Source organism: Lytechinus variegatus, chromosome 11 (genome assembly GCF_018143015.1).
Source record: "Lytechinus variegatus isolate NC3 chromosome 11, Lvar_3.0, whole genome shotgun sequence".
NCBI classification, from domain to species: domain Eukaryota; kingdom Metazoa; phylum Echinodermata; class Echinoidea; order Temnopleuroida; family Toxopneustidae; genus Lytechinus; species Lytechinus variegatus.
Window position 1 is genome coordinate 3,178,562 of NC_054750.1, and position 27,934 is coordinate 3,206,495.

At 35.1% G+C, this 27,934-nt stretch overlaps 1 protein-coding gene across 12 annotated transcripts; it reads left to right on the forward strand.

The window, feature by feature from the left end:
- Positions 1 to 511: 511 nt before the first annotated feature.
- Positions 512 to 27,011, forward strand: LOC121424147 (transcription factor RFX3-like). 12 transcript variants are annotated; one of them, XM_041619747.1, is made up of 15 exons: positions 512 to 802; positions 9,820 to 9,937; positions 10,975 to 11,158; positions 12,223 to 12,391; positions 14,569 to 14,860; positions 15,566 to 15,756; positions 16,205 to 16,324; positions 17,404 to 17,644; positions 18,053 to 18,144; positions 18,706 to 18,857; positions 19,762 to 19,859; positions 20,501 to 20,650; positions 21,803 to 22,011; positions 22,752 to 22,900; positions 23,463 to 27,011. In XM_041619747.1, the coding sequence occupies exons 3-15, from the start codon at positions 10,981 to 10,983 to the stop codon at positions 23,618 to 23,620; spliced, it is 2,199 nt and encodes a 732-aa protein (XP_041475681.1). In that variant the 5' UTR covers positions 512 to 802; positions 9,820 to 9,937; positions 10,975 to 10,980; the 3' UTR covers positions 23,621 to 27,011. The 12 variants fall into 12 exon arrangements, with proteins under 12 accessions (XP_041475681.1, XP_041475683.1, XP_041475680.1 ...); XM_041619749.1 differs by lacking the exon at positions 9,820 to 9,937 and having other exon boundaries at positions 513 to 802; positions 12,226 to 12,391; XM_041619746.1 differs by lacking the exon at positions 9,820 to 9,937 and having other exon boundaries at positions 514 to 802.
- The last annotated feature ends 923 nt before the right edge of the window (positions 27,012 to 27,934 follow it).

Below are 27,934 nucleotides of genomic sequence, written 5' to 3' on the forward strand. Positions count from 1 at the left end.
GATAAGAGGGGGGGGGGGGGGGGGCCGTGCCTGCTGAGAATGCCGGGCCGGGAGAATTTATTAGGTCTAGTAGTACTATTAACTTTTCGTCAGATCAACTATTAATCAGTCTTCTGGCAACGACGAATAATAAGCTGCGTGATATAGGGCCTATTTTTTAATTTTCACGTTTTTGCTCAATATAATGCATATTCAAATTAGGCAATAAAGAGCACTTTCCTCAATCACTGCAACTGATAAAAACATTCCCGTGGCTTGTACTCCTTCCTCAATGAATTTGAGGTGGCAAACAATAATCATAGAATTTAAATGACTCTAAGTCCATTGTAGATATTTTGTCATTAAATTCACACTCCAGTTGCTTAGAATGAGCGTCTGTTGACTTGTAGCCATGACAACGGGAGAACAAGATGGCTGCATAAAAAGGGCATCCCAAGATGGCTCTCTCGATCGAGCTCGAGCGAGCTCGGCGCTCATTCTCAATTTTCCGTTTCCTGTCGACACGTTACACCCAATCTACGTCCACATGGCAACGCACTGTAGTGCCGCTTAAATTTCGAATACACATTTTAGGCGAATCAAATTACGACAAGTTGGACTCAATTTGAAATTTTATTCAAAATAGTGCAAATGGTTCAATTATCTTATAAATAAAAGGGGAGGGAGGAGAAATCAACGTGATTTAATGAATACCGCGGAACGATACAAAAAGCCTTTCAGTGGTGAGGTTTAGCAACAGTTGCCTTGAGAATAAACGCCATAGTCACCGTAGTCCTGGCGACTGTTACCCGCCAACGACAAGGTAATTTTTTCCTTTTTATACTATGCGGTGTACGTTGTGTGTTCCTTATGTGGACTTTAAGCCATTCCTCAGTAGTCTTAGTTTCTTCTTGTTTTCAAATAATTTAACCAATATTTTCGTTTCCTATAATTTGTAGAAAAGAATCGTTGTTTCAAAATGGCGATTTTGCAATTTTTCGAGTGCGTTCGTGGAATGGGGTTGTGTAGGAAACTGAATTTGGTGTGAATGCGATTGTCGATAATGCATGGATGCAGACATGGCGTGTTGCGTGTTGGAGCATACGTTAACTTTTCAATGACTTTAACTCGTCAAATCCATGTAATTGAGTAAACATAATGCAATTATTGAAAGTGAATTACATTTTTACAAGAAGGATATGATGTGTTTATTTGATTTTTATATTTCTACAAAAATTATTAAGATAGAAAAGGGCATTTTTGTTTCGTTTAACTGTGACAATCCCTTGTTTTGCTCGCCGTTGACTTCCGCAGTCTTTGCATGCAGGATTCCCAGATCCTGCACAGACTCGCTCCTGCCCTCTTGAATTTGTCCAGAGTTCACAAACTTAAAATTTGATTAACCTTGCTCCACATCTGTACTGTCATTGAAATGTACATTTGAAACATTTTTTTTTCTTATTAGAAAACTTAGAATAGTTGGCATCCATTTCCCCCAAGGAAAGATAGATTTTTTTATTGCACACCCCATTTCATTCACATGATTCATTTGCGTGATGCCATTCTGCTAGTGCTGCTAGCAACTGAGCAAGTTTTGGCTGGGCTGAAAATTGTATTAAGCTTGGTGTCTATTTAAAAAGTTATTTAATTGTAGTCTAAATCATATTTAACCACCAATTATTGTGTTTGTGCGTATAGAAATAAACCATGAATTTCTTAAAAGCTTTTGTTTTTGTTACCATAATAATTTATTGTGCCTGTTTGTTTAGAAAGTGCCCAAAATTTGTGCACAAGACCTGCAAAAAAAAATCCAGCTGCAATACGTAGACATGTAGACAGATATTCACTAAAAACTCCTGACTCTAAATGGTGGAAAATATTGGATTTCAGGCATTTCATGTAAATATCAGAATGCACCCTTTCTCATCAAAATCTTGAAAAGTTTAAATCATGTGTTTAGTCAACAGGTGCACAGACATTGGGCACCATTTTTTGTTCAATCTGAAAATGACTTGCTGAAGATTATTCCAAAGAAAATCATATGATACTCTAAAATTTTCATGAGTTTTTTTGGCACATTAAAGGTATTGTTTAACTTTGTGAGCAGCCGATTTAAAAAATTCTCAAACCAATATGAAACATGTGTACAAGTGCATGTTTTAGAACTAATAAACCCTGAAAACAACCATTATTGAGAATGAAAAACTAAGACTACAAGGCAAACGCCGATTTTGTAAATAGGCGTCTTTTAGACGCCTAAATTAGTACACAAGTGTAAGGTGGGATTAAATTAAGATGGTGTTCCGGTCACTTTATATTTCAATTTTTGAAGCACTAAATAATGATTTTCGAACGCAATTTTTTCTGGGCTTCATTTTTGTAACATATCACAGACATGGGTGACAAATGTGACCTCTAGCTCGGATTTTTTTAAAAGTCAAACCAATGTTAACCAATCACTTTAAAAGTAACATCAACTGAGAATATTGTGGATTTTAAAAGAAATTCATGTTTTGAAAAAAATCTTTAAACTTTTAGGTACGCAAACATGCCCTGTTTACATTCATACTCCGAGTCCGAAGGCCTACATGTTGGTCTGTGCCAAAAATTCTCATCTAGATCTAGATTAAATGAAAAATTAATAAAATTCATATAAAATTGGCTGCTGTTCATTTTAGACTTCTGGGCATCTAACAGTGTTAGGGTACATGTACATGTATTGTAGGTTTTAGGCCGATATTTATCACCATTGGACTACATGTATGTTTTGAGGGGCTATTTTTAAGTACTGGTAATTTAAGATTTTGTATACATGCTTGATTAAAGTATTTTACCTCTTGTTGCCATTAATATGGTTTCATAAGTACATGTAGGCCTGTCAATCAAGGCTTCTTATTAATGATATTTTTAACTTGTGATTGACAATTTACTGGATAGTGTGAATTAGGGAATATTTTTGACATTTTTAAAGGGAATTTTAAGGTGGAACTTGTTTCCCCTTCACACAGAAAAAATTGAAATTCTGCCTGTTTTTATGATTCAGCCCTTGTAAATAGGCGAAAGGCACTGTAGGCACATCTATTGAAATTTGTAAAAATTTGCCCAGTTATTTATGCAGTAAAAAATGTGATGTTATTGAGACGTCTTCACCTACAGTACTGTAATATTTGATTTTGTACTCATTTTAATAAAAGAGATCGGAAAACGACAGTGTTAATACAGATTTCATCTAGGCCTACATCTGTGAGACTTGGTCATCTCCATCAAAATTTCTATGAATGATTGATAACATCGCATTGTGGCAAATTAGGATACCATTTGATAAGCTTATTCAGAATCTATTTCATTTGAAGTTCTTGTTGATCAGTCACCCATCCCAGTTACTAAGCAATGTAGGCCTACATTATTTATTAAAATCAGATGAGTGACATTAAAGAATATTTGAACACCACCATTTTTTTTTAATGGCCATTGGAAAATATATTCCTGCAGTTGTGATTTTTAGGCCTATACCTAAACTTGAACTATTTTTTTTACAATTTGCACCGAAATTTCAAAAAGTGTTAACCTCTGTTGCTTTACACAGCCCAATTGGACGCACCTAACATTTTCTGCACCACATTAAGATACTTCTCCAGGAATTCAGAGAATATTGTTATTTGGAATAATATTTTTTGTCATAATTTTTTGAAATTTTTTTATTTTCATATGAGAGGAAAAAGTATGGGACATGTGATTGTAGTAGCTGGAGCGGGGCATGGGCAGGAAATATCTCACCCATCTTTTCTTTTTTTAAATGAAAGGAATTTTAGATTTTAGCACAAAGGTTAGTTGTGCATTTTAAAGGTTAATGTCAAACTTTTTCTTTCTGGCAAAATATAAAGTATAAAATGGAAACATAACACAGGCATAAAATGGAAACATGACACAGGCATGGGGAATATTCAAGGGCTTTTCTTCTGTACAATATTTCAGTAATCAAGATGAATTTAAAAAAAGACTTACTAATCCATCACTAATATTAAATATTGATATGAATAAATTTTGTGTGATTTGTATTTTGTAGTATTTTTTAATTGGAAATGAATTAAAGTTGATCCTGAACAAGGAATACATGATTTTATCATTTTTTTTGTCGAACGTCATTTTTGTTTAACCATAAAAGAACATCAAACATTGAATATTGGGTCAACCATTTCTGTGTGGGTTATATTTTCTTGTTCTACAAGCTGAGGCAATTGGTCTGCCTGTCAGAATAAACACAGGGTCTGTCAGTTTGGCCTTCACCACACTTGTTCCAGAAGTAACTACTTTGTCCACTTATTCATATAGTGTTAGACCAAGTGGATACAATGAAATGGACATAGCCTTTTATTGAAAACTAAACAATGGTATTGGTAAATGGGCTAGAAGGAAAGTTCACTCTGACAAAGAGTTTATTGTAAAATTATCAAATAAGGATAATAAACAAAATAAAAACATTGGTTAAGGTTTGATTTTGAGGAAAATCCATCAAAGATTTAAAAAGTTGTAAGAATTTTAATACTTTTAATTGTGACATCATAAATGAGCAGCTTCCCCCTTCGTGTAGTTTAAAATAGAAATCAATGGAATGTCTTTTTCTCATGATGAACCATTAACAAAATATGCATTTATAAAATTTACACAACATATGTACACTTTATGGGGCAGTTCCTCGATAGACAGTGTCACAAATAAAAAATCTAGAATTATGGTAGATTTATTTATTTTCGATGGACTTTCCTCAAACTTTCACCAATGTTTTTCTCTTTCTGGAAATTTTACATCATACTCTTCGTCAGGGTGAACTTACATGTACCCTTAGTTAAATGGTAATGAGACTGGAGGGTTTGTAGACAAACTGGGAATAATCCATGTGGGATGAGACCAAAATCACCAAATGGACACTGGGAATTTTTCTGTATGGTACCAGCAATTTCAGCCAATTCCCATAATCATACTAGTGCATTTTTTTAGGAAATAAACTGATGAGTGGACGTAAAACAGTATATCAAATGTATTGAGTGTTTTTATGAGGCAGTCAGGCATTACGAAGGCAACATAACCTTCAAAATCTTCACAGTTGGGTCTAGATCCCTGAATGAGTTGTAGTGACGTGTTTCACTTTTTATATGTGTCAGCAGGGTTAATCCTAGTTTCTTTGGATAACTTTTTTTAAAAAGAATTTTGATTTATTAGTGATATTTTTCATTTCAATTTATTTAAGATTTAAATGAAAACAAGAAGGTTAAAAAAAATGTTAAGTGTATCACTTTCAATACTGAAAGAAGATACCCAGTAGCCCTTCCCTGCACATTGCAGAAAAGCTACTACTCCAAGCGTCTTTATCGGCCACACCAATTACAGATGATTCTTTCAACACTGGTATGCACATGAAGTCAAACACAAATTTTAATGGATGTTTATATTTGAATAATTGTTGATTCCATAAGCTGAAATGGGTATTTGATTTTCAATTTGATTTTTTTTTTATTCTTGAGAATATATACATGTAGTCCATCACAACTACAACTTGGATTGTCAGATGACAGTATACAAATCAATCAAGCCCCTGACATTCTTCAAATTCAGTCCATCTTTTTGTTATAACATATGGGGGATAAGCTAGTAAATATTTGTCTTTGTGATATTGTTCATAAGTAAAAAAAAAAAAAAAAGGAATACAAAAAACCTTATAGAGTTCTATCCTCTTTTTTTTACCTGATATAGAATTGGTGACTGCATGTAAAAAGTGGGAGAAGGGATAAAATATCCAATTCACTTTTATTTCAGTAAAAAAAAAAGATAATCATGACATGGTTAGTACTATGCGAATTGGGCCTTAGGCTTATTCATAGTAATATTTATTTATTTATTGAAATATATTTATTCAGGAAAAACACAAGATCAGTATAAAAACACTGTTTTACAAATTACACCAAGGTCCTGAAAAAGGTAAAAAGTTATATCAATATTCTAAGCTGATATAAGAATACGACCAGCTGCATATAATAAGCTAAAAAAAAGTAAGAATGACAGTGGCAGTACAGAGGAGAAATTCCATTCTTTGTATCTGTACTGAACCTTGCATGCCAGCTTTTTGTATCTTCAATTCAGGCTGATGTCTGTTGTCAAGGTACCCTCACATAAAGAATTCTCATTAATCCAATATTAATTACCCAATTGGGTCATGAGTACAAAGCAAGCAACAGTACTAGACTCATAAAGTGTAGTACTACGCATGATATCAGGCATATTTTTAATGAATTATTCATATGCATTGATTGAAAGGGTTGTGTTGGCTCTGTGGGGCTCTCTCCTCTCCCTTGTGCAAAGAAAACCAGATGTTTGTTCTGTACAGTTCAATGGGCATACCAGTGGCAAAACAAGGCCAAGTGATCTATGCTCGAACATCCAGACAGGGTGGCTGTGTACATGCACAAATTTAGTTTAACATGCACTTGACATCAATGAATGTAACAGGCATGGAATCAAGCTTGTCTGGTTAAAAATCATTATTCATACTACATATATACACATGCACAAGAAACATTGTGGTACAATCATATTCATGGACTATTTCAAAGGCTATAATGACTCTGCAAATACATTTAGACTGCTGGAATATGATAAGTAGGCCTATATACATGTCACTGGAACTGACTTTGAATTCATGTACACTCTTTCCATTGTAACAGAGTAGTCTACCTTGATTTTATACTATCAATTATGTTTCGGGATGGCAGCCCTTACAGCTTGCAGGATATATTTTTCATAATGGTTTTCAAATTGTATGCTCGCACTAGGTATTGCAGATATACACATGTGTACACTGTACAGTACATTCAATTTCCTCAGTATAGGAAGTCATTTATCGAGGGTTGACATTTAACTCCATGCAATGCCACTGCATATTCTTAGAATTATGAGGAAAATGGGGAAAGCCAAAGTTCAATGAGTTTGTTGAATCAACAGGATCATTACCAAAAAGCTTTGTCATTGGATTTTATGTTTAGGATCTGGAGTTAGGAAAAGGCTTGCCTTCGATCATTTCTTTCGCACATTGTAAAATTGCATATTTCATCCCATGTTGTTTCTGTTGCTTGGTTATGCAAGTAGCCTGCCACCTTTACATGTATTTGTAAAGTCACTTTAACTAAATTTCCCCCTTTTTTGAAGGATGGCTAAATGCATCATGATTTTGTCTCTGTTCCTCTGACATTTTTCCCAGCACTACATACTCCTTTCATGGAAAAAATAGCATGTAAACTTAAGAAGAAAATACCTATTTTTACCCTAAAAGTGATGCAAACCTACATGTACAATACAATCAAACCTATGTGAATATCCAACCCATAAAGAATTATGATTGTTGCAGTCCATGCCTATAAAGACCTTTTATAGCTTCCATTCATCGTTTGCCTACATTTACTGCATAAAATATACATGTACATGTAGTTAATAATATAGTCCTACAGATACGAACAGTCAAGCAATAAAAGTTCATGCAGTCTTTCAACAAACCCTTGCTCCTTCCATTCTCTAGAGATATGGGGTTGAAATTTGAAAAAGTAGGCAAATTCATCATCAGAGTCCTGTAACACAAAAGTTAGCTATTAGCTGTACGCTTGATTTTGGCGATTAGTTGTACATGTATGTTGTAGTCAATGCATTCATGAAAAAAGTATAATTGCTGAGCATTGTGTGATGCCCCTTCCCCCACTAACCATTTGCCCCCCTCCCCACCCTTGGAAATATGACTGCATCATACTTGCAGTACTCCTTTGCTTTATTTTTTAGGGACTATATTTTTTTTCCACATTGGAACGATTGCAGAATTTGGGGGACTATGTCATTCATTTCCAGGGCTACTTTTTATGGGGCAACAAGCATACATATTTATTTTGCCAGTTACAATAATGATTTTCTAAATAATCTTGAATATTGTTTGTGACAGCTCTTGGGGCAACTCTACAAAGAATGGTCGCCCCAAAGTATGCACTTTGGGGGAATTTTAATCGCAATTTGGGCTGTCTCATGAGGGCGAAATTGCCCGTCGCCCTCACATATTTCCTACACAGGTCGATGTTGTTGAGCGAAACAGCCCAGTAAAAGTGTGTATCAACTTGATGAGTAATTTTGTTGTCAAAATGGGTCAGTGAGTCAAGTTGAAGGAAAGGCACAGTGTGGTATTACCTTCAAACCACTAATGATACAGGATTAATTTCTAAAGAAATAGGGGGTCATCATGGGAGGGAGAAGAGATGACTCTCTTTGAATCAGTCATTCTTAAATAGATTTTAAAAATAACATTTTGTAAAAAAGGTGAGTGAAATTCACATTCTGTAGACAAAACTAGTGTGGATTACTTTAGAATTGTTGATTCCAAATGTTTTGGACACTTTTGATGTTTATAAAGTTTCTAAAAAATAATTGCTGAGTTCTTCTATATACCATCCGCTCCCCATTTATTTTGTCTTCGATTTCCTAAATAGGGCCTACTTTTAGCCAGTATTTGCCCATACGTGTACTTGAAATATTAGTACATGAATTTAGTTGGAAAGGAATTACATGTACCCTGTAATTTTGCCAAAAGTTTTATTGTGTTCTAAATATTATTACTTGGGTTATATTATTTCCCGAACATTCAAATTATTAAGTTTGTTGATTGTTGGCACCAACATGTACATGTATATTTGGTAATTGGCACCTTTGCATCCGTGTTTGAAATTACCTTCATGCTTCCTTTCAAGTTTGATGCTTCAGTGAATGGTCTATTTTAGCTACCGTAGCTAGCATTACTTGGAAATCATTTGAATGAGATTAATTGCAACAGGATATAGAATGTGCTCTACTTTAGACAAACTGCAATACATATCATTGATTTTGCAAAACAGGATTTATGATGTGTTAATATAGTTGGTTTTTCTTGACCTAAATGTAAACTAATCATGTAAACTTTAAAAAAAGAGGTGTAAAAGAACAAACACCCTTAATTACAGTGAATGTCAATCCCCTCAAAACAATAGAAAATCCGATTGATTTTCTAATGAATACATGCAGAGCTATTGTATGAGTGAAAGCCATTTTTTTCTCTCAAGGGAGGGGGGGGGGCACGGGCCGGATTCCCCCCCCCCCCCCCCCGATCTGCCACTGCAGATACGATTGATGATTTTCATACTTCCTGGAAAAAAACTTTTTGGTATAAAAAGTGGACTTTCACCCAATATCCTAAACTTATGTACAAATGGTTCATTTTGAAAGCACTTGAAAATCAAATTTTGTTGTCAGATAAACCTGTTCCGGCTTTGATCTTCATAACTATGTACATGTATTTCAACACCTTTTCCTCAGTCGTAACCCATTCACATCCCAAGTATTTTTCATCCATAAAACGGGCAGCATGTGGTACATTATATGTGTAGCTCATGTAATTTCATTCTAATCCATGCTTTCTTGGTGTATAGTATATCCAGGCCTGGTATATCATATCACACATTTTCCTATTATGCTCTTCTCTAACAATCTCTTATGTTCACATTGTGTGTACAAGGATATGTCGTCATGTCAGTGCAAGAATGCCCTTGACAAACACTTTCTTGCACCGCATTGGTGCAGAAATGCCCTTGTGCAATGCACTATTCCGTGCTGCTGAGAGTGTTTTTGCATGCGTGTGATGCACGGAAATGTGGTGTTAAGGGCGTTTTTGCACCGACAAGACGATCCTCTCTTTCTGTTTAGTGTGGTAATTGACCTGGGATCTTTTCTCTCCCTTTCTTTCTACATTGTATCTCTACATTTCATTTTTTTACTTTAAAGTGTATTATGGCCACACAAGCTTCATGAACCCACCTGTAGTCAAGGCCAGTCATATCATTCTGAGACATCCTATTTACTCACTCTTTCTTCATCTATCGCCTGAGTCCAACTAACAGAGGTACGTTTCTCTCTCATCTACATGTATGTGTAATCATTGTTTCTTTTCTTATTGTTTTTCCTATCATACTGCTTCATTTTCAAATGCCCATTGTACATGTACGGGTCTTTCTTCCTAATCATTTTTCGGTATGGTGTCCCATGCTTTATATTAAAGATGTACATTAACATATCCTTCACATGCAGTAGATCATCGTAGCTATTTTGATCGAAATGTTGCTTGAATCTTAAATTTTGAGAGTTTTTTAAAACTATTTCTGTATTTAGTAGCTGAATGTATAAATGATTACGTGTATGTGCTTGCAAGGCATTAAATGCTTGAAGGAGATCTTGATTACACCAAAAAATGTATGCATAAAAAAGTGCATTTATCACATAAAATATAATGTACAGAGCATTATGTATACATGTGGGTGAAAATGAATACCGGTACTTTAGCTGTATATCCAGGTACGATAAAAGTGGAGGAAAAAGTTGCTGTTGTATGTTCTTATTATTTAGCATCTGAAGGTGAGTATGAGTTGAAGTAAAATAGTGGGGACACTTTTTGTAATTAAATGAGCCTTGATGGGTTCACAGAATTTAGAATGACTTGATAAAAGATAAGTTTACGTATATACATGAAGTGCCAAAGTATGAGGCTTATATTTTGGTACTTCATAAGCAAGTTCTGTGAGCAAAAAACATCTGTTAAAGACAAATTGAGTACAGTAGATTAATATCTCAGATCAATTTCATAGCATGTAAATAGTTAGAATATCTGCATATTTAATAATCTTCAACCAGTTCAACCAAAATAAACTGGAAAAAACAAGGTTGACTATCATTTTTCCAGTCCTTAATTATATAATCTATAAGAATATATTAAAGAGCTTTATTATGGTATAAACCCATACCCCCTTGGAGTTTCTTCTACCAAGTGTTGGTCATTGCAACTTTTCCTTAGCAACCTTTGTACATGTAGGTTTATTTGAAAAGTTGAGTTGTTAATCTCCTCCTAAACTTGACAGTTATTTTCTCTTGTTCTCCTTTTGACAGTGGATTATGGCAACACAGAGTTTCGTGAATGAAATGCAGACCGTATCGGGTACCACTCAAGCACAGCAAGCACAGCACCAGCCTTCACAGACAACGATCATCGCAGCACAGCCAGCTTCCGCCCACTCTATCCAGCCCACCTCGCATACCATCCAGCCAAACCAACAGTTCTTGCAGTTAGCAAGTTAGTAAAACCATTTCCTCTAAAGCCAAATTCACCCAACAACAAGTTGATTTGAATAAAGCAAGATGATTAGAATAAAGCAAGATAACTCAAAAGTGGAAGAATGCTGGATATTTCAAGATAATGGATGTAGATTATTAAAGTGCCAATATTTTCATTATTGCTTGATTTCACAAAACAGTTGCCTTTTTAAAGTTTTTCACAAGCAGTACAGAACAATGTCCCAAACGTCCTCAAACCGTTTAACTGCATCATGAACAGTGGAATTACATGTATCATTATTGAAATCACCATGATTCTGTAAAGAATTTCTTTGTTATCAAATCTACATGCTTAAAAATTGAAGATCTCATTTCATATAATAAAATACAGAAGTAGTGAGTGTATAATGTTGTCGACTCTTTTGGATGTCACTTTTGGCTTTTCCCTTGTATTGTAAAATTAATTTCCTATTAGGATGGGTTTGGATTTTTAAGATATATTGAAGTAATTTGCATGCATGTATTAGAAACATGTTGGATAGGAGGATGCTTTACATTTCTCACTATACAATCCTTTTCTTCCAAAATTGATATTTCCATCAGGTAATGCATTTGATATTCCATTAAGTTTTCAACGTACAGTTCACCACTCTAACACTGGTTGCCATGGCAAATGTATAACAATCATGTCCTTGTTTCTATAACCAACTTGGAACATCGGCTTGTGCTGTACCCAATCCCAACAAGAAAGTGTATTTCTTTTTCCTTTGAAGTGATACCTAACAACTTGGAATTTATAGTAGTTCTTGTGGACGGTTAACCTTAAAGTTTGATTCATATTCAAACATTATTCTCTTTGACTACCACTTGCTGTGATAAATGCATGTTCATTGGATTTGCATTCATCACAACAAATGATAGTAGAGTGCTTTTAATTCTGATCAGATCATCCATACTTTTTTTTTATGGGATAATAAAAAGAAATAATGAACTTTTATATCTTTGTTTGGCCATTTGCTGTCTCTCTCCTTCTCTTTCTATCCCACTCACCCCCCTCTTTCTGTCTCACCATTTTCCATGTAGCAGAAGTGATGGACACGCCTAGTTCCGGCACCACAGTGACGTTGCAGACGACCCTCTCTGGCGCCCAGGTCCAGCGGGCTAGCCAGCCCGCTATTTATCAAGGCCAAGTGCAGTACGTACAGGGGCCCGATCACCGACACACCAATTCCATCTATGCTAACGGCGCTATGTGAGCTCATTCAAAAAGAGATCAATATAGATGTGTGATGAATCTTGTCTGCACTAGTTTTTTATTTTTCTTCTTCCAATTCTTCTCTCTGATTTTCAGTTTGCCCTCTTTTTTTTTTACTCGAGCATTGCTAGAATGTGTGAATCTTACTTTTTATTTGTATTTTCATCTGTTACAATTTCTGCTCTTGATTTTTTTTCCTGCCTTGCAATGCAGTGCACTTATAATTTCCTTTCTTTTGAACCAAATTTTGTTTGTCATAACTCACATCACACACTTGAATCTTGAAATGAGCTCATACAGTGATTTTATTTTAAAGATATGCTCTCTGCCCTATAATAATAATTAAATAAAAATATATTGAGCACTTACAATGGGGGTTCTGAATGTTCCATTTTCATTCTCACAGTTTAACAAATAAGCGTTATCTATAGTAATTTACACAAAGCATTAGATGCCTTCATATTTTTTGCTGAAATTAATTTTTCATATCAAATTCACATCTTCATATGTTTTGTATTATTTGTTCCAAATTGTAAGTTTTATAAGCTTTAATAGTTTGATTAATACTCAGGATTAGAATAAAAACCACTGTTTCTTCGTACAAATTATGGGTCCATGTTATTTTCATTTGCAATAATTTTATTGGGGGGTATGCTTGTATTCATATAAAGTTGTAGAGCTATTCAAGTCCATTTGCACCCATCTGTTATGTGTTTAATCTGCTATCATACTAACTTGCATGATGTGTAATATTAGTGTGCATGTGCATGTCTCACTGTCGCGGAATGTAATCCAAGATTGTGATAATGATATACGAGAAAAACAATATTTTTTATACATCTAGTGCAGTGTTCAAATAAGATTCACCTATTGCCAATTTTCTTTACTCATGAAAAATCTTTAAATCATGCCAACTTTCCAGAACTTGGATAGAAAGTTAATGTTACCATTTTTAGAACTGCATTTTATTAGACATTATCATTTTGGCATCTGACTGCATGTACCTGGATATAATTTTAATTTTTGATTAAATTATGTAGAGGAAATATTGCCAAAATATTCCACCCATTTTCTCTTTAGCGCAATCATGCACATGTGCAGTATTGATAATTTGTGTTTTAATGTTTTGTTCATCCATATAATAATCACAATTTCTTTGTTTTCATGTCATTGATTAAAATGTATATAAAGCATCCAGACTAATTGAATCAAACAAAGCCTTCCCTTTAATGTAATTATTTCAAATTTAAATGTTATATGTCTAGAGGAAAACAGGAGGGATTAAAGTGAAATATTGCATTGTTATTTACAAAATAATGATGTTTGTAGGGGAAATAGTTGACAGTATGTTTGTTTTATTTCATTTTTATATTTACATTTGTGATGCAGCAGGAAAATATTCATGTTATGATATAATTTCCAAGCTTTATACAAAATGAAAAATTAATAAGCCAACAACGAGTTTGCAATGCATTGATCTATTCAGAGACTTGAATGCATGCCAACATGATAGCATGTTTCTTTTTTCTTTGCGTATGAGAGAAACTTTATTAAATTACCACTGTGATGTGTAAAGGTCAGTTTTGCTTCAAGATGTTGGAAAAAAGAATATGCATGATACTATTTTACATATGCCAATTAGATATTAATCTATTTTTATATAACGTGAATAGGATTAGTAATATTAGTTTGATGATTAAAGAGCATGAAGTTAAAGTAGATTAAATGTTTAATATGAATGAGATGACCAGCTTCTCCCTTGAGGAATGATTGCTTGAAAGAGTTTATAAGAAGAATCTTAGTGTTCCCCTGGTGAATGCTTAATACTCCTAAGATCGCATGGGTGTGTTTCCTATAACCATTCCGGTGATGGTATACTATTGACAAGGGTGTGATATATATAAACCCGGGTTTATGGTGTAGGTGTTGTATTCGCAATAAAACTACTAAATAACTAATCCCGTGTGTCTTTCCTCCAACCATTTACACCTTCCCATGCTGCGTGCGTCCCCATCGCTCCATCCTCACCTTGCTGTCTTGTATCCTCTTGTGTCCTGTCATCTCATCACCTCGTGGGGGCGCTGTCTCTTATAAAATAACCATGTGTGGTGTGCTGTGTTCATACTACTCCAACTACCATCTCGCCACCAACTCTAAACAAAATGACGAAACAGGACCAACCCCTATCCTTACAGCGAAGCCGCAACCATGTACACGCAGGCTACCCCGGTGAGTTACTTCGGTCAGGGGTCCGTCTCGTCGGCCAACCTCCAGACGCTTGGAACGCAGAACACCGTCACGGGAGTGATGGGCGGGACGTTGGTCGGAGGGTCCGTCATTGGTGGCTCGGTTCTTGGAGGCTCCCAGCTCATTGCACAGCCAGGGAGGACGTACCTTGTGCAAGGCCACAGCATAGATGGTGATGGGCATCCCATCACACACACAACGAGGGCATCCCCAGCTACAGTGAGTTTCACCTTTGAGAAGTATTTCAATGTACTTGAAGTAGCAGGGGAATGAAGGATGTATTTTCACAGTACATGTCCATCCCCTGATAAAGTTTGCCCTCATGTTTTTTTTTTACATTAGTACAGTAGAGGTGGGTGTTCATTGTGCTTGTGACCAAAATAAGATGATTTTTTAAAATAGTTAAATCTTATTAAAAAAGATGTAGGAATGTACGATACATTTTTATTGGGATACCATGCTTTGCATACATTCATATTTGTAAAGAATGTATTACAATGTGATACATAGAATACCATTCAATTGTATACTACAAAAAATTGAACCTTTTAGATCAGTTTTATAGAGCAGTGGATTGACTGAAATACATGGTATCGGGTTCAAATCCTGGCCAAAGTACAAATGTCTTTTTGCAAGACATTAAACTGCATATGCCATGCTTGACCCAGGTGAGGTAGATGGGTACTGACTGAAATCCTTGAAATCATGTATGAAAAAGGCTTGCCAGGCCAAAGCAAGGGTAACGCTATCAAAAGTCTTTTGGAAGCGTATAGGAGATTTATGATAACATGATATGTGGCCTGACTTGTAATACATGTACTAGAATTGCTGCGGCATAGCCTTGTGCATGTCTCTATGCACAGTGAGCAGTACTCTCTCTATTTCTTCTCTTTTCTTTTCACCGTTTACCTACCTACCTCACTGGCTCAACAGGTTCAATGGCTTCTAGATAACTACGAGACAGCGGAAGGTGTAAGTCTACCCCGTAGCACCCTCTATAATCACTACCTGAGGCATTGCCAGGAGCACAAGTTAGATCCAGTGAACGCTGCATCGTTTGGTAAACTCATCCGATCCGTTTTCCTGGGACTCAGAACAAGGAGATTAGGTACAAGGTGAGTGTGTGTGTCTGATCCTGGTGGTCATATGCGTCTGAGTGAGAATTCTTGAAATTAGTTTGTTACAAGTGTTACTTCTTCCAGAGGTAAGCATTCAAGGAGGGCCAAGGATTGGTTAAAATTCTTTTGAAACTTCTGGAAAATCAAGTATTAAAGGTATTTTCCAATTTTCAATTTATCTGTGTACTTATTTGTCTTGCATTCGTCACACTCACTGACAAACTATGGAAATTCATGTTTTTTTTCTTCTGACTGGAAAGTCAAGGAAAGACAAAATTATGTCTCAGGGTAGTATCGGGTGGGGCAGGCCCTTTTTTAGTTACACAGGGTTGCAATTATGTAAATCATTATAATTCAATACTCTGCTTGTTTTAGACTATAAGTTTTTTATCATGTGTCATTACAATCCACCTTTAATAGCATAATTATCCTCTTTTTTTTCCAGAGGGAATTCAAAGTACCATTACTATGGCATCCGTATCAAGAGCACGTCCTCATTAAATCAGTTTCAAGATGATACTGGTCACACAGCTATGAGACAACAGCCCATCAACTCAGCAAAAAGGTAATTCATTGTTCTTAATGTCACTCAGCAATGTAAATCAATGAAGATCTGAAAGCAATTGTTGATACACTTTTTTCTCATTTGATTTTTCTCTTGAATTTGAAGGAATGTTAAGAGGAAAATAAAAGAATCATCATAAACCTGGGGGCCGTTCATAAAGCTTTTTACCTGAGAAAACTCAGGTTGTTTTTACCGGAGTTTTTACCCTGTGTTAAAGTCAATGGCAGAAATTAGACTAACCTTAGTTTTCAGTTTTTACCAGAGTTTTCTCAGGTAAAAAGTTTTATGCAACAGGCCTCAGGGGGCCATTTCATAAAGCTGTTCGTAAGTTAAGAGTGACTTTAAGAATGACTGGTATTCCTTTCTTGTGGTAAATGATATCCAACATTAAATGTTCTTTTGTGATTATTTAGCCTGTGATAAAGGTTCACCAGTCGTTCTTAGAGTGGCTCTTAACTTACAGCCAGCTCTTTGAAAAACCCACCAGCTATTCAACCAAGGAACCAAGGTGGTTTTTCACAAACATTTAGTTGTGATGAAAAATCACACTAAAATTCCCAATTGCATGAGCTGTAAAAAACACTGCATTGGTCGGAATATGCTCAGAGGATGCGCTTTAGCATATGCATCAATGAGGTTATGGGTCATATATCATGCACACATTGGCATTTAATCATGACTCGAAAGCCTGGCGCTCACGCTCTTAACAATCTGTTGTGATCGATTTTCAAAGAAATTGTAATAGTGGTATGAATAATAAAATCAAATTATAGTCTATTTCAAGCCTCCCTTTTGGAGGTTTATGATGCCACATTGGCTGTGACTTGGAATGGACTTTACTTCTACCACAAAGCTTGCAGCAAAGCAGAATTTTTCGGAACTTTTTTATATTTAATATGAAATATGATTTGTTCATAAATTGCATCTTCGTTAGATTTGTGTAAAGTGCATTGGGATTGAGTCCCACTTATCTACCTTTGAAACCCCCCCCCCCCCCCGGTCTATGATTTGCTGATTATTTTTGTTATGACCGGCTTATGTGTAACATCCTTTTTAAAATTGTACTTCTTACAATGCAGGTTCAAGCCTTCCCCCATGGGTGGCAAACCGGAGGACGGTAGCCCCAACGCCGGAGGGACCGGGGGCAACTCCGGTGACCATGTGCCATCACAAACTCAGCAGCACCAACAGTTCTTGGGCGACTCCACGCAGGTGCTCCCGGACTTCAAGGAGCTTATCGTGGCTACGGATCTCTTGCCCGATGGTTTGGATGCAGAAGATGTCGATGTCTTTCAGTCTTTATATCGTGAACATTGTGAGGTAAGCAGAACTCTGGGGGGGTTACATTCATGTGGTCTACAAGCAGTTGGTCTACTTTACTCCTACAACATGGGCTAAACCCAGTTGGTCTACTATCAATTTGGTCTTACTGCCGTTTGTTTTATACTATTAATATTTTCTCTTTATAGATAATTAAAACAATTTTACACTCATCATAGCATCAAGGTTCCGAAAGGATTTATTTTAATGTTCCCTTCCTCTTATCCCAATCTCCTAAAAAAATGAAGAAAATGTAGTGAAAAATATATTTCTTTAGTTTTACTTTCTTTTTGGGGAAAAAGGTTTGTATAGAATTTCTTTCAAAAAGACAAATAATGCATTTCATTCAGTGCTTAGTTTGAGAAACACTTATTTTATCTTTTATGTAAAATCTCTGTTCCTTTTCAGTCAATACTTGACGTTGTAGTTAACCTACAATTCCCGCTTATCGAACAGCTATGGCATACATTCTGGAGGTGTCCGCTGCCAGATACAGTGTTGTAAGTTGATTTTGTTTTGTCTTTCCTAAAGTACAGAAAAATAATTCATCCTAAGAACATCCATTTTCATTTGAATCATACGTATTGATATTGGTATAAATTTTGCCAATGTAGATAATACGATTTCTCTATATTTTTTATTAGTTTGATGGAAAATATAATTATGAAAAGATGAGTTGTAAGTTTGAATGAGAAGTCTTCTAAATTGACAGATCCAGTATATACACAGTAAATAATTGATTTACGGAAAAATGGGTGACACAACATTTGCTCCAGTAACAATTGCTCTGAGCTTTATTTTGTCTAAGGTATAGGGTTAGGGTTTTATGTTTAGTGTTAGGTTTAGGATAGGGTATAGTTTTAAGTATGAAAGTTAGTAATTCCGTTAGTGTGTGGAATCCACAGCATAGCAATTGTCGCTGGAGCAAATGTCATGGAACCGGAAAATGACCTTTATTTGTAATCCAAAATCGTGGGTTGTGTAACTATCCATGGCATGCATTTGAATGGTAAACAATTTCAGAAAGTCATTTCCTTTTTTCCATTCATTCATTTTAACAGAGATGAAGAGCAAGAGAAGCAGCTATCGAAAGAAAAACTCTTTGCCCTGTGTAAACTCGTACCGATCCAGACCTACATCAAACATTACGATCATATCCTATACCAAGGCCTAGTTGAGGTCTTAATTCCAGATGTCCTTAGACCTATCCCCAGTAAGTATCAGTGTAATATTCATGATTTCTATTTCAGATATCTATTTCAAACAATGAAATATGGATTTTCAAGGTGTTCTTTCAATTATATGATATTTTCTACAAAATTTACAGACTCCGTAATCATTTTTTTTTTTTACACTGGCAGAATATATATCCTCTCACACAAATCGTTTTTTTACTGTTACTGCATCTACAATCAAGTACTGTAATTAGATATCAGGATTTGAAACAATTTGAGTTTCTTTAAATTTTGTCATGGCCATCTGAAAAAGATTTCCATGAAAAACAAAAGTAGACCTCCTGTTGACTGCCCAAGACAGATTTTTGGGACTGCAAAAATAAGTTTGACCTGGTTGAACTTAAACCTCAATGAATTGAACAAAACATGCTTTTTATAATGAGGATGTGACTGTGCCAAATTTTCTACTTATGGAAGATTTAATATGCTGACTTAACCCTAAGGACTGGAGGGGGGGGGGGGGCATGATGGCCACCCTCAACGCTTCGCGTGATAATTTCTGAAACGCAAAGATAAGTGCCGCAAAACTTGATGATTTTTTCTCTGAAACCTCGTGCAACTTTTGAGACCAAATTCGCGACATATGGGTTTAGCATCACGACGCCACATGACAATGTCTCGTGACATCTTACATACACCGACTTCAGAAGACTGATTTGTTTTGAAGTGTGGCAAACTACATGGAAGCAAAGATTCTTGAGATTCGTAGAAGCAAAAATTCTTACTGCTGAATATATTCCCATTTTCAGTTTGTTTGATATCGCTCTCATTCTAGACTCGTCTTTCAATGCTGTCATGTTTGTACTTTTCCACAAAAGTACCATTTTAGAGAGAGTCAAGAAGTAGATTTTAATTCAATGAATGTTATTTTCCGTTTTCCAGGTGCCTTGACTCAAGCTATCAGGAATTTTGCAAAGAGTTTAGAGGGTTGGCTAAGGAATAGCATGTCCAACAGTCCGCCAGAAATGCTCAGTCTAAAGGTAACAACAATCATATCATTGTGCTGGTGCAAGAATGCCCTTAGCCAAACATTTTCATGCACTGCATCGGTGTAGAAACGCCCTTTTGCAATGCACTTAAGAGTTCTGCTGAGGGTGATTTTGCGTGCAAGCGATGCGCGTAAGTGTGGTGTTAGTGGCCTTCTTGCAGTGACACAACAATATTTTCGCTGAAACGATGAAAATTTCTGACAAGAAGAGTATCGTGCTAAAGGAAGTGAGTTTATAAGATACTTGATGAAATAGCCATCTTTTAGTTAACAGAATGCAAAGAGAATTTTTGAAATACCTTTTATCTCGATATGTTATCTTGTGCACAGAGATATATAGGCGCCGTTCTTAGCTTTACGCAACATTATAGCTCTGAGGTAATACAAGCTCAGTAAAATTTATAGGAAAAGATACAAGAATTTTCCGAATACGGATTTTATTGTAATTCTGAAGATACAAGATTATTTCTCTAAAAGGCAATTTCAGAATTCGGTCCCAGGTCAGTGCACTAAACAAAATGTGCAACAATGGTTTTGAGAGGCCATTTCATTTTGCGACTAAACACTAACCTTTTGTGTTACGGGGCCCATTTGGAATCGTATGTTTCATTATTCCCTCCTACCTTCCTGCAGGCTGGAGCTGTAACAGCCTTTGCCCAGACTCTGCGTAGGTATACCTCCCTCAACCATCTGGCCCAGGCTGCCAGGGCTGTCCTGCAGAACACGTCACAGATAAACCAGATGCTCAGTGATCTTAACAGGGTAGACTTTGCTAATGTACAGGTAAGAAGAAATCTAGGCTCTGGTGGACGTTTCATAAAGCGGTCCATAAGTTAGGAGTGACTTTACGAATGACTGGTGATCCTTGGAAGCTAAATCAACACCAATGAAAATTTGCAGTAAATAATTTACCTCAAGAAAGGATCACAAGACGCTAAGTCACATGTAACTTACCACCAGCTTTATGAACTCCCGACAGTTTCACTGAATTTGCTGTCATTGGAAAGATATAAGCTTCTGCAGAGCTGCCAACTGTTAAGAAAAGGTCATCATTATTAAGATTTTCATGTCAAATTATGCTATTATGCTTTTGATTATAATTATTACTCATTTTAGGGCAAATAAATATGTTTATATTTAATACTATATAGTAATACATTGGGCAGTTGTGAACTCATCTGAAGGTGGCCAATAATACTTATTGTTCACATGATCATGTACATGTATCTCTGTTTACATCACTCTGAATGTGATTTATCATAAATTAAAGCAAAAGAGTGCCAGAGATGATTCTGAATCTTAACCTTAAAAGAAAGAGGATTAATTTCTTTTTAAGAAAACTGTTCTTTATATTACCTCTTCAAAGAAATTTATAGTACTGTGTGGCGCATCTGAAATTAAGAATTTTAGATCAAAATTACGACTTTTGAGCTTCTAGACTACTACTTTTTACTTTAAAAGGTTGGCAGCTCTGGTTCTGTTATAAGCTACTGGAAGAAACGCAATCAATTTGCTGTACTATGATAATGTACCTTACGTTAGAAATAGCAAGTACCTGCTGGCTTTAGGAGGTGTGTCCCTATTGGGTTAGGTCAGTTTGTGCCACCCCCCCCCCCCCAAGAAATTTGTATTGTGCAGTTGTGTTGCTCTCTAACAAGGTGACATAAATGGGCACCTGGCAGGAATTAAGAAGTAACGAGCGCTACATAAGCAAGTATGTTCTTGATTGAAAATGTTGATGCTGTCATCAAGTGAAATCAGTAATACATGTACATCTTCATTTATATTATATCATTATATAATAATTTTTATTGTATTGTTATTATATTATTAGTAGTATTATTGTTATTGGTAGTAGTATTGTTATTTTTTTTTGTTATTACTTTTACTATTATTTACTATTATTTATTATTATTGATTTATTATTAACTGCAGGAACAAGCTTCATGGGTTTGCCAGTGTGACGATTCAGTAGTCCAGCAGTTGGAGCAGGACTTCAAGAGGACGTTACAGCAGCAGAACTCCCTGGAGCAGTGGGCGGCGTGGCTGAAGGGTGTGGTCACCCAGGTGCTGGAACCCCATGAAGGCTCACCGTACTTCGCCAAAGCAGCACGTCAATTTCTTCTCAAGTGGTCTTTCTACAGGTATCGAAAACAACAGATATTTGAATTTAGAGTGGAAACACATGGAATGTATGCTGCCGTAAGATTGTAAAAGGAAGCAAGTGTGAAAATTTTATTTTCTGTACAGAGCTACATGTATTTGTAACTATCATTTAATAGTATACTGATTCCAATGAAGAACTGCGATGTCTTGACTTAAAAATCTCTTAGCTGAATTTTTGTTCTTGCTTGCTTACGCTTTTGCCCAGAAACGCATTGACACAAGTTGAAATATAAAAAAAAAATCAATTACTCAATTTTTGTTGATCTGTCACTATTTTCTTCTTGCTTTTTCAGGGCAGTGTAAAGGAAATGCATTACTTTTCAAAGAAGTTTTTGTTTTGTTCCTTTGATTAATATTGTTTTGGATAATTGATTGAAATAAGGCAAGGGAATGCATGAAGGCCTGCCTTAATTAAAAAAAAAAACATGTTGATAAAATTTATTTTTAGAAGGGGGGTGGAGGGAGATGACTTTGGTTTTACATTTTTAAATAACAACCCTCAATGCTCAATTTACTCTTTAAAAGAATGTTCAATGAACTAAAATGATAGCTCATTTGATAATAAACCTTTGCAAAATTACAAGTAACAAATATACAAGTAGAAGCATGTGGTAATTAATTTGATTTAATACCAAGAGATGATGTCCTTTTTGGTCAACCAGACTTCCTCCTGTCAGAATGTTGTATAGAACGCAAATTTTTTTATTCATCTTTGCAGCTCAATGGTGATCCGTGACTTGACATTGCGTAGTGCAGCCAGCTTTGGATCCTTCCATTTGATACGGCTTCTCTATGACGAATACATGTTCTATCTTATCGAGCACAAAGTGGCCTCGGCGACGGGAGAAACGCCTATCGCTGTCATGGGTAAGTATCTTGACAGTAACTACTATGGGTGGTGCTGATGAACATACAATGTTTATTATTCGAAAAGTGAACAGAATTTCTTGATGAACTGACTGAAAAAATATTTAAGGAAAAATGTCTTTAACAGTTGATGTTGCCCAATGAGAACTTTAACTACTTGTAATGAGTTTCTTGACATATATGTCACCCTTAGTTATACTTTTTGAGACCCCAAAATATGAAAGTGCACATCAGTAATCTGAAGCTGTTCTCCCTGTTACTCTTAAATCCCCCGATAAAATGGATTGGGATGTGATAGAGATCTCAGCAGTTGACTTATTGGTCCCAATGAAACACAGCATGCACATTGCCCGAGATACAACGTACGAGACAGAATCTTCTTTTTTCCCACCCAAAACAGTGTTTTGTAGTTTTATTCTAATTATGCAATTTTCGTGTGAAATTTTTTTTTTTTGGGGGGGGCTATCAATCACTAAACGGTGATTCAGGCTAATTTTTTATCTCGATACTCTTTTATTGTTGGGTTTTAAATTCAATTTTTATGTATTTTGTGTCTTTGTAGATAAAGTAGACAGTAGAGGGGAGAGGATATCAATGAGTTCAGACAGCATCACAGAGAACGGCGATGGCATCGACATTAAGAAGAGCCCGTCATCAACACCCACAACTGTCAATTCTACCATCACTCTTGCTACGGGCAGCAACGGCAGCTCAAAATGAAATGTACAAATTGTAATCGACATTGTTTCTGTCTTTGTGTGTATATATCTATGGAATAATGAAATCAACCATGACAATCACCATTTTCTTTTGTGACTATATCGTGAGGAGAGTGAGCGATGTGAACTTTGAGCACTTGATTGACGTCCAGGGGTGTGTTTATGAAGCGCACTGTCCGTAATTTTCACCAACAAATTTTCTCTGAGCCGATCAGATGAAAGGATTTCTGTAGCTTGTAGCAAATAGCCACTTTGATTTTATTACAAGCAATGGGCGTATTTTTTGCTGTAATATGGTTCACAATAGGAGTACTTTGGAGGGTTTTAGAAGAATACTATTCCATATGAGCCTGTAAGATTCTGAGTTCCTAGGCTAAGTTTATCTTGGTAGAAGATTGACGAAAGTAGTTTCTAAGTTATTATGACAGATTTAGCAACCACCGGGGTTTTGTAAAATATACAAAAATATTTGTTGTTATTCTCAAATATTTGTATCATCAATTCCATAGGAACCATTGTTTTGTTGGTATTTGGCTCTTCATACACCCGGGGAGCATTTCATATAACAGGGAGTTGTCAGCTTTCCTTGATTCTGATTGGCTGAGAAGCACTGTAACTATGGTAACTGTTTGTTAAACATACTTTGATGAAATATCTGACCAAGACTTTCATGAAATGCTCCATAGGGGAGTGTTTCACGAAGCATCTTGACTGATTTTCACCGACAAATTTATTCTGAGCCAATCAGATCCAAGAATTTCAGTAGCCTAAAACAAAAGTCAATGAAAATTTGTTTCTTGAAATTCGCCTAAGTATGTTTAAATCAGAGGAGAATGTTTTATGTGGACAAGGAAATGTTACAAACCACCGATGAAATGAAACGTGTGTTGTAGAATAGGACATAGCAATTATATATAGTTTTCATCAGCATTTAAGAGAGAAATATTTGAATTTTCAGATTCGCGTTAATGAATTCTGCTTATTTGGAACATGGAAATTGACAATTGGAAATATTTCAGAATAAAGAAAGGATTTTGGGTCAATGAAATACTGAGTTTTGTATTGCAGATCAAATTAAAATTGAATTCAGTTCTTACTGCAGATTTCATGAAGACATAACCTAATACAATCATGCTAGTGTGTGATGAAAATGACCTAATTGCGCTGATAGATTGTAGAAATAATGTCAAATACATATTTTGGATTTAGAAAAGGTTACTTTGAAATCAATCATTTGTTCTACAGTGCAATATCAGACCAGGGAGGGGAATGGGTCTGAATAGAATGTCTGGTATGCACAACAATTCAAAAGTAGAGGCATATTATTTTATTTTTGGGGCATCATTAGACTCTGTTATGTTCACTTGGTTTGTTTAATACTTATTTAATGTTAAGGTATAAACTTTGCCTTTTTTTTAAGTTAGCAATATTTTTCTTTGGATACTGGTGAAAATGTGTAACGAAATGGCGAACTAGTAAAATGAAATGATGGCAATGAAATTTCGATTCTATGCACTGTCCATTTTTTTTTTTTGAAGTCATGTTAGCCAAATTCTGATACATAAAATTTATTTAAAGTTTTACATAGAGTGTACATGTAGATACGCTCTTGACAGTGAGATAAATTTATGTATATAAATACGGGAAAAAGCAGCAGTCCTTTTCTACTTTAATTACCTGGTGAAATTTTGTTACAATTTGTTATTAGGTGTACAAGTAGAATGTTTGCCTTTTTTACGAACTGATGTACAAGTGTGTAGTTGAGATGGATTGTTCTTAAGTAGTAAATGTTTTGCTTTAGGGCAGTTTGGTAGCATTTGTAAGAGAAGTAGTTCTTTGCCACTCTTCGCCTTCCTACAGTGTACGCTATTAGTATACTTGTACAGGTGCCTAAAAACTGAGAATTTTTCTAGCTATCTGTCAAAATGTCTTTCCCAGAATTCTGACCTGTTTATCGACGACACTGAAGAATTTAGTAAATACCTTTTTTGTTTGTTTGATGTTTCTTTTTGTACGTTTTGTTGGATGAAATGTGCCGTTACATTCCATTTAGAAGTTTCTCTTTATTAATATCATATTCACTTGCTATATTATCATGATATGTCTAGATTGAAATCTTAAAAGAATTTTTTTAAATAGTGTGGTGGAAATGATATTGCCATATTGAAATAATTAGTATTTGATATTGCTGTGTGAGTATTTAGTTTGCAGCTATTTATTCATTGTGGTTAATTGTATGGTTTGTGTGTCCATGTTGTTTTTTCCCTCCAAGAAAGGCTTGTTGTAATTCCAGGTAAAGTCATAAAATCATAAAATTCAGTAATAATGCTTTTGTTGATAACATTTATATCAGGCTAGAAAACATAATGAATATGATTTTTACTGAAGGTGTACGACTTCTCTAATGTTTCTTCCAAATTCTATGTAACAAGATGAACTTATAAATACCAATGGGATTAACTAATCCATGCTTGGTCTAGATTCAGTATTCGCACAAATTGTGTAATTCCCTTATCTTTTGAAGAATGCAGTAATTTGTAATGAAGAGAGCATGTTATGTGATTACAATGTAAAAGAGACTTGATAAAAATGTGTCATTTTAGTAATGTTACTTAGCTTTATTCGCACCATGGAGTGGATTTGAAAGTTACAACTCAAGCCCTGGGATTAGCCATTTATCTGTTAAGGGTTCTTTTTAGTCTTACCTTGTTGCACATGAAAAAAAAAAGGCTCAGGTATTACTACATGTAGTTTCCATGTTGAACAGGATTTTCAGTTCATTGTCAAAATGCATATTTTTCCATTTTGTAGAAAGAAAAATATTATTTAACTTCATATGATTTGCTTAAGTTAAATGCATATGTAGAGATGTAAATGCAGTTGTTCAATGGTTTAGAAATATCAATATTTTAGAACTGAATAGTAATTAAAATTAGTTTGTTCTTGTGTAAAAGAATGATGATTAATGCATGTTGGATTGCTATGTTTTTCATGCCTATATCCCTACCAACGGGGGTTTTACAGGCTTGTCTCATGCATGGTTTTATGTAATATTTTCCTTAATTTGTATATTTATTGTTTTGATTTGTAACATATTGAAAATGGTAAATTCTAGACAAATTTTTACATCATCTTTCCTGTAAATCTTTGTGTACAGCGACATATCTGGAATCAAATTTTGATTGCACTATATTTGTAAAGACACTATTTTGTGAAGTTTGTTTGATGTGCATATTTATCAGATTTTTTCTAATTCTCTATTGTCTTAAATGAAAGATGTTGATAAAGTTTAGATTTGAAATGTTTTAGAAATATTAGATATTGATTTTACAGATATTTGTAATCACACACATTTTTGTAATGAAAAAGGAAGAAAATATGGCATTAGTTCACAGCATGTTAAAAGCCCTATTTGCATTCTTCACAAGTTGCAAAATTATCTTGATGGTAATCATTTTTTTCTCGATAAAAATGTCTTTGCAATGTATATGATTCATTTATGATTTTATATTTGATGTCACCAAGAAGAAATACTTGGTGTACTGATATCCTAACACTCTAAAAAATAAATATATCATATGATGTACATGTAATTCTGTTTAGTTTTCTAAAAATATGATCTCAAATTTGAATGCAAAGATTGATTTTAAAATGCATCTTAGCAAGATCTTATGGATAGTAAAAATAAGGTAACAAATTTTATTTGTTTGTCTTACCTATGTGAATTCTTAAATGAAAAGGATAGAAATAGATAAATTAGAGGATATTTTGGAATTAACCCTAAAAAGACTGGGGGGGGGGGGCTGATTCAGCCCCCCCTGACATTTTTTGCAAGAAATCCGCCGCGCAAGATTTTTTGACCGCGTCGCTCACTGGCTTTTTACTTTCAAGTCTCGCGCAACTTTTGAGACCAAAATTAAGACCCCCGGGTACGCGGTTCCGAAATTACGCTACATTTCGTAAGTGCATGCATACCCAAAATTACTCAAAAACGTGAATTTGTGTACAAATCCAATGCAAATAGTGTTTTTAGCCAAAATTCATAAATGTATCATTTTTCCTTTTACTGCTTAAAATCAATGAATTTTATATTTTTTATGGTCAAAATAAAGTCCCCAACATTTTCCATTGAAAAAACAATGAAAAAGTCGAAAAACAAAGAAATACATAAGAAATTTAGAAAACAATAGAATACATAAGAAAATAAATGTGATGTTATCTACAGTATGTGAAACAAAAATTAGCAGTTCAGGGGCATTATTTTATTAATTAGAGCAAACTTATGATTTTACGCATAAATTAATGATACATGAGA